This window comes from Rhinoderma darwinii, chromosome 3, assembly GCF_050947455.1.
Source record: "Rhinoderma darwinii isolate aRhiDar2 chromosome 3, aRhiDar2.hap1, whole genome shotgun sequence".
Lineage (NCBI taxonomy): Eukaryota > Metazoa > Chordata > Amphibia > Anura > Rhinodermatidae > Rhinoderma > Rhinoderma darwinii.
Genome location: NC_134689.1, coordinates 385342187 through 385359719, shown reverse-complemented (window position 1 = coordinate 385359719; position 17533 = coordinate 385342187). Strand labels below are relative to the sequence as shown.

Below are 17533 nucleotides of genomic sequence, written 5' to 3'. Positions count from 1 at the left end.
TATGTTTCGGGTCATTGTCGTGCTGGAAGACCCAGCCACGAGCCATTTTTAATGTCCTGGTGGAGGGAAGGAGGTTGTCACCCAGGATTTGACGGTACATGGCTCCATCCATTCTCCCATTGATGCGGTGAAGTAGTCCTGTGCCCTTAGCAGAGAAACACCCCCCAAAACATAATGTTTCCACCTCCATGCCTGACAGTGGGGACGGTGTTCTTTGGGTCATAGGCAGCATTTCTCTTCCTCCAAAAACGGCGAATTGAGTTAATGCCAAAGAGCTAAATTTTAGTCTCATCTGACCACAGCACCTTCTCCCAATCACTCTCAGAATCATCCAGATGTTCATTTGCAAACTTCAGACGGGCCTGTACATGTGCCTTCTTGAGCAGGGGGACCTTGCGGGCACTGCAGGATTTTAATCCATTACAGCGTAATGTGTTACCAATGGTTTTCTTGGTGACTGTGGTCCCAGCTGCCTTGAGATCATTAACAAGTCCCCCCCGTGTAGTTTTCGGCTGAGCTCTCACCTTCCTCAGGATCAAGGATACCCCACGAGGTGAGATTTTGCATGGAGCCCCAGATCGATGTCGATTGACAGTCATTTTGTATGTCTTCCATTTTCTTACTATTGCACCAACAGTTGTCTCCTTCTCACCCAGCGTCTTACTTATGGATTTGTAGCCCATTCCAGCCTTGTGCAGGTCTATGATCTTGTCCCTGACATCCTTAGAAAGCTCTTTGGTCTTGCCCATGTTGTAGAGGTTAGAGTCAGACTGATTAATTGAGTCTGTGGACAGGATTCTTTTATACAGGTGACCATGTAAGACAGCTGTCTATAATGCAGGCACCAAGTTGATTTGGAGCGTGTAACTGGTCTGGAGGAGGCTGAACACTTAATGGCTGGTAGGGGATCAAATACTTATTTCTCTGTGCACAATGCAAATAAATATATATCATTTTGACAATGTGATTTTCTGTTGTTTTTTTTAAATATAATCTATCTCTCACTGGTAAAATTAACCTAGCCTAAAAATTCTAGACTGTTCATGTCTTTGACAGTGGGCAAACTTACAAAATCAGCAAGGGATCAAATACTTATTTCCTTCACTGTATATATATATATATATATAGTTATACAGCAAAATGCTGTCTTCTGGCACCTCCAACCCTGGTGAGAATAGCAAGTTAGAAACAAACACACTGCACTTAAAGAAACAGTACCATTTTAGAAGGAGCAAATTGTGGCACAATATATTTCAATGACTTTGCATGATAGGAATCACTCCCACATTCTTAAACCATGAGGCCACATCCCACAGTGTACAGCAAATGTTCTATTTTTTGGAAATTATTGAAAATGAAGGGGGTGCATTTCAAGCAATATAAGAGTTTGAATTGTATTTAGAGTTCACAGACCCATGCTTACTCATATTTTCCTCATGTCCATACATGTACTTTGTATAACTGATTGAAAGGGGAACCATGATCTGGATGGCATCGCAGCACGGCGAAAGGTGGTCAAAGGTTGGCATCAACCTGAAAAATACACGCACAGTACTGGATTTAAGTGATCAAATCCAGTATCAAATTGGGTTTCCTTGGACTCATCAAAGGAAATTATTCTGAGGGCCACCCTCCATCTATACAGAACGTCCACTGTTGGACCTTTGGACACATCATTGTGTGCCTGGGACCACCTGAGTAGCCTTTGGTACTCTGGTCGGCTAATTCAACCCTGACCAAAACTCAACCCAATGTCCCAACAGAGACCACTACCACATATCGTTGGCTTATTAATTATAGGTCCATTATAGCAAAACTCATTAAAGACTGGACTAATCTCGTTTAGAAAGCCACAGAGAGTTTTGCAATAGTAATATTTTAATAGTATCATACATAAGACAAGGTTAGATGCAAGATAAGGGGAAAATACATCACACAAGGAGGAAAAAATTCAGTCTTCCACATGCTAAGGAAGTGGACGTTGAGATCGCGGCAAGGCAGTCAGGTCAGTAAAGATGAGACATGAGAAGTTGTCCAGTTTAGAAAACCCATTTCCATATACCCTGTTAGGGAATTCTAAATGAGTAAAGGGAGGTCCTCTGTTCAGGATCCTCTTGGCCAGAATGGAGAGCGATTAAAAAGAGCGTCTTTCGTTCTGGAGGACCTGTCCTCTCCTAATTTGAATGGGCACTGAGTTATGCTTAATTTCCCCTGTGGTGGCGCTGCAGGGATTTTTAACTCTTACTGACAGGTTTCGCTACAAATTACAGCTGATCGCTGAGGGTCCCAGCAAAGGGGGGGGGGGGGACTTTGTAATTAACTTAATGTCAAGGAACTCTTCTAGCAAGTAGGGATTGTTCAAAGCGGAAAACCCCTTTATGTAGAATTGGGCATTCTTGGCACATAGCTGATACTGAAATCTAAATGGGCCAAAAGCTAGTCAAGACCTAAGGTATATGTAGAAAGAGGAGAGGTCCAAGAACAAAGCCTTGCAGTATAAAAGCAGACAGTACTGGAGATGATGGGAATTCTGGCCCTTGAGGTAGAAGGATAACTTGGGACAAAGTAATCAAGAGTCAGGAGCTAAAGGTAGTTAGGAAGAGAAAATGTCATATAACATAATATCTGGAGCATGAATGGTCAACCAACAGCCTTTTAATAATTGGATTCAACAGACGTAGTAGTTAAAGAGGCTCTGTCACCAGATTTTGCAGCCCCTATCTGCTATTGCAGCAGATCGGCGCTGCAATGTAGATTACAGTAACGTTTTTATTTTTAAAAAACGAGCATTTTTGGCCAAGTTATGACCATTTTCGTATTTATGCAAATGAGGCTTGCAAAAGTACAACTGGGCGTGTTGAAAAGTAAAAGTCCAACTGGGCGTGTATTATGTGCGTACATCGGGGCGTGTTTACTACTTTTACTAGCTGGGCGTTCTGATGAGAAGTATCATCCACTTCTCTTCACAACGCCCAGCTTCTGCCTGATCACTGCTGTGACGTCACTCACAGGTCCTGCATCGTGTCGGCACCAGAGGCTACAGTTGATTCTGCAGCAGCATCAGCATTTGCAGGTAAGTAGCTACATCGACTTACCTGCAAACGCCGATGCTGCTGCAGAATCATCTGTAGCCTCTGGTGCCGATGTGTCCTCGCTCGTCTGACACGATGCAGGACCTGTGAGTGACGACACAGCGTGATCTCTCGAGAACACGGCTGTGTCTGCACTGCCAGAAGCTGGGCGTTGTGAAGAGAAGTGGATGATACTTCTCATCAGAACACCCAGCTAGTAAAAGTAGTAAAAACGCCCCGATGTACGCACATAATACACGCCCAGTTGTACTTTTACTGTTAAACACGCCCAGTTGTACTTTTGCAAGCCTCATTTGCATAAATACGAAAATGGTCATAACTTGGCCAAAAATGCTCGTTTTTTAAAAATAAAAACGTTACTGTAATCTACATTGCAGCGCCGATCTGCTGCAATACCAGATAGGGGTTGCAAAATCTGGTGACAGAGCCTCTTTAAGTTCTTGGTTTGTAAATCCATAGGCAGCTTTCATCCCCATTTGTGGCCTGCTCTTTATTTAGAGGGCCACTGTCTACTCCACACTTGGGTTGACAGGCACATAGCAGGTTTACTCAGATTGCCATGGGCCCTCCACGCCCAGTGGGGCCTGGCGTCTGCCAAAGTATGTCCAGACCTGGTTCCTTCTTTCCAAAATTGTGTGGAATTTGTTGTGGAATAGCCTATTCTATTCAGGTTAGGTAGCAGTCCAGATGTTAGAAAGTAGGTCTGTAAGGGTTGGGTGCTACATCTTAAAGTCTGCTGATGGAGTATTATATCATACAAGGGACAGACCCAAAAGGGGGGGGGGGTGTAAATTATTCATCTTTTACTAGAAATCATATCAGTTGTCTATTGGACAATAGTGGCAGAATCTTCTGATGTTATGCAGTGGATAACAGGCTAAAGAGGAGGATGAAGAATGGAATTTAATTTGTAGGATCAATGTATAGAATTGGAATTACTTCGCCCAAACAATACCATACATAGAAGAGAAGGGACCCTATAGCAATCATCAAAATTAGCCCCCCCATTATTGTTTGTTTTTCCCCTCCATATTCTTTACGGGACCCTTGGGCCAATTCCCTACCCTTGTTTGCTAACAATGCAGTTACTCTGGGGAGGGGAGTCCTGCCCAGGTTACTGCCCTGCAGTAGCAAAAAGTATGAGATGAGACCAACCACCGATGGACTCTACAAGAGCCCCTTAGCAGCCACATGGTCTGCCTCTACGGTACCTACGCCATTGAGCCGAAGAGAGGACATTTCTAAATTTCTTAAGGACATTTCAGGTTGCCCCCTGTCCAGGGGGGGTATAAGAAAACATAGTGCTTCATAGCAAAACTCAGAACAGGTATCACTCCTCATATGTACTTCCCATTTATGACAATTACAGTCAATGCTTCGGTTTTTGGGTTCAAAATTGTGTGCTGATTCATATTATAACATATATGTATAGTCGAGCTCTGTTTATCTAACTTGATGTAATTTTGCCTGCATACAGCCACCACTAGGGGGAACTAACCTCATAGTAATTTGTACAGCTATTGAACCTGTGAGCAGTTTTAAGGTCTCAAAACTGCTGACAGGGTGATATGGGGGAGGGCAAGGGCATATTAAACTCCCCTTTTTTTCGGTCATGCAAGTTGATGTGTAATTCCCCCGGTACACCGATTGCAGGTGCCACTAAAGCAATACTTTACGTGCAAGTGCTCCTGCACTGCACGCTGCAAGCCCCGCCCCTCTGCTCTGATTGACGACTTTCGGTCACCTAAATGACCGCTAGAGCCGTGACTTAGATAAAAGAGTGGCAGTTTGCCTCAATCAAATGTCGATTTCTCGGTCATGCAATTTTAAAATGCCCTACCCCTCCCCTATATCACCCTGTCAGCAGGGTCAGCAGTTCCCTTTAAAGGGAACTGCTGACTGGTCCCCTTTAAGGGGTTGCCCCACCACAACCCCTTCATTACTTTTATAACCTGTCAATCAGAAGAACTGTGTGGATCCGAGCTCTGGAACCCTCACAGTTTCAGACATCTATTTCCCACGCGTCTATTTCAAGTCTATGGAGATGGACAGTTTATGCTCGTCCTACTCTCCAGCTAAGAACGTGGAATAAAGGCCCTTCGTTCGGGGCAATGATGAGGGTCCCACTGTTCTTACTTTTATAACCTATCTGATTGACTGGTTATAAAAGTGAAAAAGGGGTAATTATGGGACTACCCCTTTAATGGGATCTGTATATATTTGTATACAGTAAGCACCCCCTAGTGGCGGCTCTAGTAAGCTTCTATGAAAGTGTGAAGCATTCCAGTGCAGACCCCCTCCCGCCACGGGCCCTATACCAGTCCATACCTCTATTGTGAGTACACAACTGCCTCTGTCGGCACTTCTCTTTTGTGTATATTTGGTGTGCTATGGTTCCTGTTTAGCACATTTTTCTGCTGTATTATGGGAGTTATTTAAATGAATGGATATATATTAAATTGCATACATAACCAATATACAAGTAGAGGTATGCACCAAATGTCCATACAAATCATTACTCTTTGCCTAAGCGCTTAAGTAATGTCCAAATGACCAGTGAATAATGTTACACGTCTGGGTTATGTTACTTGGGCTACTTCCCAGAAATGGGGGCCATAATATGGGTCTTGATTTGAGGTACTGTTGTGGTTGTGGTTAGGGAGAAGTTTGTAGGAACATTATGCCATCTACTGCTATACTGCCGCCAGATACTTTCCCACCTTCTGTAGTAAAATGTCTCAGAAACCAAGAAGGACTCAAATACTCCAAGCACCAGCCAAGCAAATAAGAACTAATCTTATGAGAAAAATTAAAAATATTCTCTAGCGCCACCTTGTGTAAGATAAGAAAATCAATGCTAAGAGTCATAACTTAACTTAATGTTTACAATTCATTCATAAAACCTTAAGACTTTAGGCCCTGTTCACACAGAGTTTTTTTGCAGGCAGAAAATTCTGCCTGTAAAGATCAGCTCCGGTTTTTTTAAGTGGTTTTGCACCACAAGCGGTTTTTGGCACAAATTTTGTTGGGTTTTATTATGCGTTTTTTTACCTCTTTCTTCAACAGGCAAAGGAAATAACCGCAAGCGGTTTTTGCCATAAAACGCGTAAAAAAACACGTCAAAAAACGCTGCGAACGTCTTGATCTCCCATTGATTTAAATGGGGTTTTTTTGTGGTGGAAAACGGCTCAAGATAGGGCATGTCGCGTCTTTTTCTCGCAAGCGTTTTTTTCCGCTCGTGGGAAAAAAACTGCCTCCGCCTGCCATTGAAATCAATGGGAGGCAATTTCAGCTGTTTTTTGCCGTGGTTTCCGCGGCAAAAAACGTGTGAAAGAAACTCTGTGTGAACAGGGCCTTATAGTTCTTCTTGTACTTCAGTGATACATGGTAAACATCATTTATTCCAGGTAGTTTTTCTCAATTTCCATGATTTTTAAAACTCATCTCCAAGAATGTAATTAAATGCACTTTGGCGGGCAAAAAAATTCTTCTTTTCATGGATATTTATTGTTCTTAACAGTCTTCAAGGATATGTACTCCGATGTAAGCTGATGGTTTTTATAGCGTCAATACATTTAAAATTAAAAAATGAGGCAACTTTGCCAATAGTCTGGATTAAAAATACCCTACCGTTTTGTGTACACAGCAGACCGATTTGTTTCCATGGTTACAGACTACAAACGAATCGTTTGTATATAGCGATCCTGCGGTCATGTGTTAGTACACTCTCTCTGCTCCCCCTTCTTTCTAACATACAGAGAGAGGGACGATTGATGATTGACATGACTACAGGATCAGACCACACACAGGGTTTGTTTGTGGGTTGTAAGCATAGGAGCTGTGTACACATAACGGTAGGATATTTTGAATCAATACTATTTGTAAATTATTTTCATTTTTTATTTTAGATGTATTTGAGCAATAATAAAAAGGATTGCAAAAGTGGACATAACCTTTAAGCTTTATGAAGCGGAGAGTTTAAAGCTCTGTGTGCATTATATTGAGTACTATAGTCTTGCAGCCTTGTGTGTCTGAGATAGAGATATGAAATTGTCAGCTCTACTGGGTACACGTACTGATGTGAGTGGCGATGATCTATGTACTGCGCTGTGGAATATGTTGGTGCTATGTAATCAATGTAAAATAAATAAATAATGCTGATATAATCTCTCCTAGGCTGATGCAGCGACCAGCTTCCTGCGAGCGGCCAGGGCTGGAAACCTGGATAAAGCGCTGGACCATATGAGAAATGGAGTGGATATAAATACGTGCAACCAGGTAAAGCGCACACCGCACCATATTACGTACTGCACACCTGCATGTTCAGCTATCAGCATTCATGTTCTGTCCGGGTCTAGAAAAGGAGCCAACCAAGAAATATTTTGTACGTTTTCTCAGACAGAAAACATATTAGGTCATTGTTCATAGCTGAATGTTTATAGTTCCTGCTGTTCCATAGGCAGAATTGCTACATACAGTAGTGTCCTTTTATAAGCAAGTTCTGCAGGGGCGGACACAGACAGCTGAGGACCCCTGTTCAAAAACAGCGTTTGCCCGCATCCACCAACATACAGGCCACGTACGTCTTTCCATACTTAAAATGACTGTAAAAAAATAAAATAATTTTTGATGTTAACTCTGTTCATTTCCCCTGCACCGATGGGTAACATCCCTGGTAGTCTAGAGTAGCAAAGGGGTTTTGGTTAACACTTTGTGATGTAGGGCAGAGAAGAGGTTTATTGTTACATCCATTGTAGTCTAGGGCAGTGAAGGGGTTATTAATAATAATAATAATAATAATATCTCTTGTGGTTCATGGCAGTTAACTGGTTAATGGTAACATCCATGGTGGGCTAGGGCAGTGAAGGGGTTAATAATAATAATATCTCTTGTGGTCCATGGCAGTTAACTGGTTAAAGGTAACATACATGGTGGGCTAGGGCAGTGAAGGAGTTATTGATAATATCCCTTGTGGTCAGAGGCAATGAAAGGGTTAATAATAACACCATCCCACTGGATAGTGTGAGCAGGGGGAAGTAGCAGGGAAAGCGGGTTACTTGGCCACAGTGAGCGCCCTTTTTTCTCTGGGCCCTTGTGCAGCTGAACAGGCTATATGTCCGCCCCTGAAGTTCTGGGAATATAGCATTGCTCTTGGCTAGCTTCAGAATACTGTCATACATTCAGTCCAGCCTCATGACATCTCCAGTCACGTCTAGATCTGCAAAACTATCCTAGGATCAGAGCTTTGTTCCAACCCACAGCAGAGATATAATGGCACATCCTAGGTTAAAAACAAAAAGAACCAAAAACATACACTACATTATATAGTTTTCTGCTTGACAGCCCCGATTTACTATCATAGTCCAATATCATGACCAGCAAAATCCAATACCGGTGCCAAGTTCTCTTTCTACCCAAAAATGACTCAGTCTTGAAGTAACTAGTTCTGGACCAAGGAATGTCAAACCCAAGTGGCACCTGAAAACTACGACCTCTACTCCAAAGATCAAGGCCACACGTAAACACTTTTTCGGTATGTGATCTACTTTTAGTTCAGTGAGGTGATCTACCAGGGGACCAGGTACATGTGGCACTGCTACAATTTTTTTGCATTCTCCTACTTTAGATGCCCATTGCCCTCATAATAGTAATCAGCCACAGTTGGTTACTTATTGCACTTGCTCCTCAGCTATGACTTCGTTGCCTTCTTGATACATGACTTGTGCTACTGTATATTAGCTGTCAAGAAGATTGTGGGACCCACAGCAGCAAGGAGCAATGGTCAAGACTCAAAGTCTCCACATGATATCGTCAATGAGCATTTTAGTTGAAAAGGTGGTAAGAGGTAGTTTGTAGAACAGCCTGGACTAATGTCAAGATCTTCTGTCCCACTTCGAGGTCTACTGGTAGATCACAATCTACTGTTTTGACACCACTGATCTAGACCATATAGTATTATTTGGTAAGAAATAGTACCAAAGTACACATGACCACAAAATCTGGCCTTTCTCCCCTAGTTCCCACTTCAGTGACACCCTCACTATGGTTCAGCCGGCACCTTTAGGTCTTCTGGAGAATATCGGGCGTGTGGGAAAGGTCCAGCCTCATATGTCCTGTGATCCTGAGGGGGAGATATGTGGTCAGACCTGTCCCACAGGCCGTGTATTCTGCCCGACCTCACCGTGCCTTCTGACCTTCCATCTCAACCAAGACTGTGAAGTCAGAAACGTCTTGTCCACCAGCCCAGATATCTTCTACTCACTACTTCATTCACAATGCTGACTGGCATCTGGCTTTACCAAGTTCTTTGTTTGGATTTTAATAGCTTTCTATTGTTTTTCCCATTACCGCTTTTATACAGTTAAACACTGTTGGGCTTTGTCCCCAGTTTAGGGATGTTTTTCTTACATGAAAAGGGATATAATTCTGGCTACATGCAACCACTACTAGAGGGAGCTAAACTGCATATCTGTACACCTTGATAAATCTGTTTGCCATGAGCTCCCCCTAGTGGCAGCTGCAGTTCACTTCTATGATAGTATCACAGCAATCAACGTTCAGTGCCTTATAGCCCCAACAAAATAGACAAATACCAATATCTCTGTAATGAAAATTGATATAATTACTAATCTTTGGCTGCTGTTCGAACGGCTGATTTACTAATATTTGGCCATTTTTATGTTTTGTGTGGTAATGCTCTGCTGTAGCACTGCTATGTCTTTCTTCCGCACTAGAGCCCAAAATTGTATACAATGCTTCATTTATGGTCTGACTGGTGGTTTCATAATTTACTTCTATGTTCATTTGGATGTATTCCGTAATGTCATCTGACTTGGCAGCAGCTACTTGACACTGGTTGCTGGCTTCATGTCTTTATATAGCTGCTGTACAATACTGTTGTTCTTCTATGGTATTTCAGCTTTTGTTGCATATTTTACTGCGCAAGTCCAGATCCTTTCAACTACAAGCTTGTTGATGCTTCGTATATCATCTATTGTAGACCTTTTTAAAAATCCTACCTTTTTGTGAATACAGCTCCTATGTAAGATTTATGTACCTCGATGGTTACATATTACAAACACATCGTGTGTTATCTGATCTTGCAGCCATATGTTGTTCCACTCCCCCCCCCCCCTTCTACTGTCTCATTTCATTACCTCCCAACCAACCTCACCAGGGGGGCGTGGTTTATGGAAATATGCCCAAATGTAGGCATTCCCGGACAATTTCTTTAGGCCTTCCTGGTCGTAAGGTGGGGCTTAACAACATTGCGCGAATGAGGATTCAAATGCAGAAGGGGGTGAAGTAACACAAGACTACAGACTTAAATTGATTGTAGTCTGCAGCCATGGAGACACATAGTTGCACATAGAAGCTGTAAACACAAAACGGTAGGAGTTTTTTTTTAAATCAAAACTGTTTTCAAAGTTGCTAGTTTTTTGTTATTTTGGATAGATTGCAAAAGTGTCTTTATCCTTTAAAAAAAACTGTAGTCTAGGAAATGTGTTTCAAATGATATACAGTCATGAAAGATTTATACGATAGATTTGAAGGAAGATGCATCAGAGCAGTGTCAAGAAACAGCTTTAAAGCAGATCTGTCATCTCCATATTGCTGCCCTAGGTAAGGGCAACAGGAACAGGTCCGCTCTTCTATGAGCACTAGAAAATATTGTGCTGTTTAACTAATAGGAGCGATCAAAGAATATACCGATCTCATAGCCGGTGTATTCATTAGGAAAGTGCTGCCCCCGCCTCCACCTGCCCTCCTCACAGTGATTGACTGCTGGCTGCTGTGTATACTACGGAGAGGGGCAGGGGGAGGTGGAGAGAGAGCTCACCTAATGAGTACACCAGATTATATCTATCAGATCTGTATATTTTTTGATCGCTCCTATTAGCTAAATGGCACCACGTTTTTGTGCCATTTTGGCTAATAGGAGAGCAGACATGTACATGTAATATGCTGCCCTTACCAAGTGCAGCATATTAAGGTGACAAATCAGCTTTAACAACCTGCTCAATTTTTCTGCGTAAAATACTGGCATAAATCTGTAACAGCCATGAGGTGCAAAAGTGTGTCAAGTATGTCATGCTTCAAATATATTATGTAGCGAGCACCACTTTGATACATTTGGCGCAATTTGCGCCACATTAACATCTCTCTTTTTTCTTTTGTAAATTGTCAATCTTACGATGCTTTTGATAAATGTGCCCCATCAATAATATGGTCACCCATTGGTATTACTACAAAGAACTATATAGTATATACTGTATGAATTTATTGCTCCCAGGCTGGTTAATGAACATAATCATATTTCCTATTTAAATGCTAATTCCACTTTTAATATGAAGAGGTGTTAAGTGAGATATAATTAAATCTTTAATCTCACATACCTGCACTATCACCGGTGGAACCTGACATCTTCGAGAGCCACAAACAGCTGTTCCAGTGGGTCTTCTTTAAAGAGGACCTGTCACTAGATCATATAAGTTGAACTGGTTAACTGACCTGAATAGCACTGTCTCCCTGATTCCAGGCCTGTTTTTTCTTTTTTCCTGGATTCCCCCCCCCCCCCCCGTTCCAGAGATATGGCCCACTGTTATGTTTGCTAACCAATATGCTAATTTGCTGTAGTTAGCCAACGGGGTGGAGCTAGTTACCCTACCTCTGATGTTGACCAATTAGCGCAAGCAGCTGGAGGAAAGTTCACAGCCTCTTGGATAACTACAGCAAATTAGCATAGAGGCAGCCAACACAACAATGGGCCATATCTCTGGAACAGGGGGGGGGGGGGTCCAGGAAAAAAAGGAAAACGGCACTGGAATCAGGGAGACAGGTCAGTAAACTAGCTCAACTTATATGACCTAGTGACAGGTCCTCTTTAAGTTTGTCTCTATATCTTACCCACGATCTGTCAATTCATCAGAAAGATCATGAAGGGCTTATATCGACAACATGAATTTTGGTTCTGCCTGATTCCAGATGAAGAACAGGTAAGAAGACGCAACGTACAGAAAGACCCCATACACAGGTGATATAGGAGGTGGTTATCTGGCACCAGAAGATCAAGAGATTATTTTGACATATTGGCACCTGTACAGAACTACAGCTTACCAGCGGGCACCAGGACGGTTTTAACACATCAATAAACTCACTGCAAATATTTCATGAGTGCCCTCCTTTTTTTGATAATTTTTTATATCCTCCAACATTTTAAATTTGAAGAGACACATCCAACTACTAGCACCTCTTGCCTCGCAGACTATATTGTATATAGAACTAGTAAAGTCGTGTATATATACATTACTAGTAGTAAACACAGTATAGTACATGGCAGCATTCTGGACATTTCTCAGCATATAGAAGAAGTACAGTAGTGTCTATATGTTAGTATATACACTTAGACTATATAGCTAAAAGCATGTTGACACCCTCCATTGAGTTCAGGTGTTTCAGGCACACCCATTGCAAAGAGTTGCATAAATCAAGCACACAGCCATGTAATCTCCATAGACAACATTTGTGGTAGTAGCGGAGTAGCAGCTGACCAATTCACAGTCTATACAAGGTTCTTAGTACAAGGGTACCTGAGATAGTCCAGACAGTAGCAGAGGCTTTGGCACAGATGGGACTTGACGTGGCAGGTATCGCCAAATGTGGCGGATGATACCAGGAGTGGCAGATGACACCAGACTTGGTGTGTGACAGTAGGCATGGCAGGTAACACCAGATGTGGTGTATAACAGCAGGCGTAGCGGATGACACCAGACGTGGTGTATAACAACAGGTGTAGCAGATGACACAACGCAACTCCAACACTAGAAAAGGCTCAAGAACAAACACAACATGGGATACAGGATACAGTTAGCAGAGCACGGGTAAACTGAAAAACAGGATACGACTAAGGGACCATTTTCAAGACTAACATGGGAATACACAACAATGCTCAGACAAGGAATGAAAGGGCAGGGCCCTTTTTATAGTCCAGGGTAATTAAAACATATTTTACATGTAAAATACATTATTACATGTAATTTATTACATATGCACACGCTGGCCCTTTAAGGCCGGGAACGAGCGTGTGCGCGCCCCCTAGCAGACACTACAGGGCAGAGTGTGCTGACGTTTTCGGGGAAGGAGATGTCAGCCACAGGAGAGAGGTCTGCGATCGCGGCCGTCAGCAGGTATGGGGAGGTGGCGTTACAATGCTACTGGTCCTCATACCCTTGGCGATATAGTGTAGCTGCTCTGATAGAATATAAACGAAAAGCGCAGCTGTCTGTACATATTGCTGCCTCTATGATTAGGGGGGGATACAATATATATCATATGTAATATATATATATATATACATATATATATATATATATATATATATATATATAAATTTGATATATATTGTCATTTCAAATTTAATAGAATATATGATATCACACAACCCTAACACATACCTGCACAGCCAACCCACACATACACAGGCAGTCATTGTACAGAGATCGCCAGTGCACATACTGTATACAGGTAGTCAGTAAACTGGTACCCACATGTACACACACCCAACACACACACACACACACACACACACATATATATATATATATATATAGGGCCGGCCTTAGGTTGAATGGCGCCCTGTGCGGGACTCTCTATTGCCGCCCCCTACACAAACCAAAAATTGACCACATATATAGACACGCTTGAACATATATACTGTACATACATAAATACAGATATTTAGACATACAGGCAAATATACATACACACATTCTGGAATATATACATACAGGTAAAAGGCACATATATATAAGCACAAAGACACATTCACAAACATATATACCCACACAGGCACATATATACACAGTACAGATAATGTTGTAGATTTCATGTGCAGCCCTATGTAACACCACAGATAACACACGGTAATAACTCTCTGAGTACAGATAATTTAGTAGATATTGCCTGCAGTCCTATGTAACACCACAGATAACACACGGTAATAACTCTCTGAGTACAGATAATGTAGTATATATTGCCTGCAGTCCTATGCAACACCACAGATAACACAGTGATAACTCTCTGAGTACAGATATTGTTGTATATGTTACCTGCAGTCCTATGTAACACCACATATAAAACACAGTGATAACTCTCCGAATACAGATAATGCAATAAATGTAACCTCCAGTCCTATGTAACACCGCTGATAACACAGTGATAACTCTCTGCGTACAGATAATGTCGTAGATGTTACCTGCAGTCCTATTTAACACCACAGATAACACAGTGATAACTCTCTGAGTACAGATAATGCAGTAAATGTTACCTGCAGTCCTATGTAACACCGCTGATAACACAGTGATAACTCTCTGAGTACAGATAATGCTGTAGATGATAACTATACCCACATACACATATAAACACACACACAGAGGCATATATAAGGGCAGCAGAGTATATAAGGGGCAGCAGGGTATATAGGGGCAGCAGAATATATAGGGGCAGCAGGGTATATAGGGGCCTGCAGGTATATAGGGGCAGCAGCATATAAAGGGGCAGCAGGGTATATATGAGGCAGCAGGATAAATAGGGCGCAGCAGGATATATAGGAGGCAGCAGGGTATATATGAGGAAGCAGGGTATATAAGGGGCAGCAGGATATATAGGGGCAGCAGGATATATAAGGGACAGCAGGTTATATAAGGGACAGCAGGTTATATAGGGGCAGCAGGATATATAGGGGGCAGCAGGATATATAGGGGGCAGCAGGATATATAGGGGCAGCAGGGTATATAGGAGGCAGCACAGATATCTGCATTTTATCTGTTCTACTTTAATATTGAACGCACACTTTTCCAAAAAGACATAAACACATGCAGACACGCACGCACGCGCGCACACACACACACACACACACACACACACAGAGTAATATATACACATACAAACACAGAGACACATACTGTATACCCACTACACACACACTGTAACATACAAACATAGACGCACACATAGTGTATACACAGAGACACACACTGTAACATATACACATACAAACACATACTGTATACCCACTACACACAAAACTAACACATACACATACAAACACAGAGACACATACTGTATACCAACTACACACACACACTGTAACATACACTCATACAAACAGAGACATACACAGAGACACACACTGTATACACACACACACACACACACTGTAACATATACACATACAAACACATACTGTATACCAACTACACACACACACTAACATATACACATACAGAGACACATACTGTATACACAGAGACACACACACTAACATATACACATGCAAACACAGAAACACATACTGTATACACAGAGACACACACACACACACACACACACACTGTAGCATATATACACATACAATTACAGAGACACATACTGTATACACACACACACACACACACACACACACACACACACACACACACAGGTACACAGAGACACACAGACACTCCCCATCTCTCCATGCTGACAGGATCACCGGTTTCATGAAGGACAGGCTGTGGGCGGAGCTTCCTCCTCTGCTATACTCCGTGTGTGGAACAGAGCACAGAGTAGAGACAGAGTCCATTGGCGCACCCTTGACCTGCCTAGGTAGAGTCGTGTGTTAACCTTAAACCATACTATCCCCCACCCCCATTTAGTAACGACACATGACACCGAGGTTGGATGTGAAATGGCCACAGCAGCCGTTTATTAATTTCACAGTTTTATAAAAACAATTTAAATCCAAAACATTCGGATAACTAGTTAGGAATCCACCAGAGAATTCCTCCTAATAATTCACATGACCCAACATGGGTCAGAATCATAAATAACAATTAAACGTTAACATTAACCCGAGCAGAGGAAGTCCTTGAAGCCCCTTCAGATGTTCCTTTCAAGAACACACCGAATTAGCCATCTGCAAACCACTCATTACCTCCAGCCGTAAACCAGCTCGGAAGCACCGTTCACCTCTGCAGATGGCTCCAACCACTAGAAGTCCACTTCAAGGGGATAACACCCGATGAAGCCCTCAAGTGATATACCGACCACTAGAAGTCCACTTCAAAGGGATAACACCCGATGAAGCCTTCAAGTGACATACCTTCTACCAGAAGACCACTTCAAAGGGATAACACCCGATGAAGTCTTCAACCATGTACCTTTTTTGGGGGACGCATACCCCCGATGCGACCCCCCCACCATTTTGTACTGACTGGCCTCAAGGACTCCCCCCGCCAGCTGCCATGACAACAGAACCTACTCCGGAAAAAAGAAAAACATGTTAAATAAGCACACAAAATAAAACAAAACGCTCATAGACAGACGTACATAAGACCTAAGGAGTAACAAAACAAGGGTGGGAGGGTGGGAGCTTTGCTTAATGTGTGTTACTCCTCCCGCTGCTTCCGGCTCAATGCCGAGAAACAGCGGGAAGCGCAGTAACGGCCCCCCCGCCCCCCTTAACTCCTCCCCGTCCCTCCTTCAGCTCCTTCAACTTTCCCTGACCTCGTAACATTAACCCTTTCCCTACCAGGACGGTCATGTCGGCTTCCCTTAAGCCTGCAGCTGCGTCCAGCCTCTTCTTGACCTGCCTAGGTAGAGTCGTGTGTTAACCTTAAACCATACTATCCCCCACCCCCATTTAGTAACGACACATGACACCGAGGTTGGATGTGAAATGGCCACAGCAGCCGTTTATTAATTTCACAGTTTTATAAAAACAATTTAAATCCGAAACATTCGGATAACTAGTTAGGAATCCACCAGAGAATTCCTCCTAATAATTCACATGACCCAACATGGGTCAGAATCATAAATAACAATTAAACGTTAACATTAACCCGAGCAGAGGAAGTCCTTGAAGCCCCTTCAGATGTTCCTTTCAAGAACACACCGAATTAGCCATCTGCAAACCACTCATTACCTCCAGCCGTAAACCAGCTCGGAAGCACCGTTCACCTCTGCAGATGGCTCCAACCACTAGAAGTCCACTTCAAGGGGATAACACCCGATGAAGCCCTCAAGTGATATACCGACCACTAGAAGTCCACTTCAAAGGGATAACACCCGATGAAGCCTTCAAGTGACATACCTTCTACCAGAAGACCACTTCAAAGGGATAACACCCGATGAAGTCTTCAACCATGTACCTTTTTTGGGGGACGCATACCCCCGATGCGACCCCCCCACCATTTTGTACTGACTGGCCTCAAGGACTCCCCCCGCCACCGCGAAACAGGCCTTGACCACCTTAAGCCTGTGAGTTCCTCCACACCACCACCGCCCTTTCTATGCCTTCTGCTATAGCCAAGCTCCAAATATCAATGCCAACCTCGGTCAGATGAACCCCGTCACTCCTCCAGAAATTCCCCAATCCTGACTCCAAATCCCTATGCCTCACG

The 17533-nt window shown here is 42.8% G+C and overlaps 1 protein-coding gene across 7 annotated transcripts in view; it reads left to right on the top strand.

The window, feature by feature from the left end:
* The window catches only part of ANK1 (ankyrin 1), a 290504-nt gene that overhangs the window by 140239 nt on the left and 132732 nt on the right, over window positions 1-17533 (top strand). For all 7 annotated transcript variants that reach the window (XM_075858907.1, XM_075858901.1, XM_075858903.1 and 4 more), the window contains one exon: window positions 7269-7370. In XM_075858907.1, coding sequence (XP_075715022.1) covers window positions 7269-7370 — 102 coding nt within the window. The remainder of the gene's footprint in view (window positions 1-7268; window positions 7371-17533) is intronic.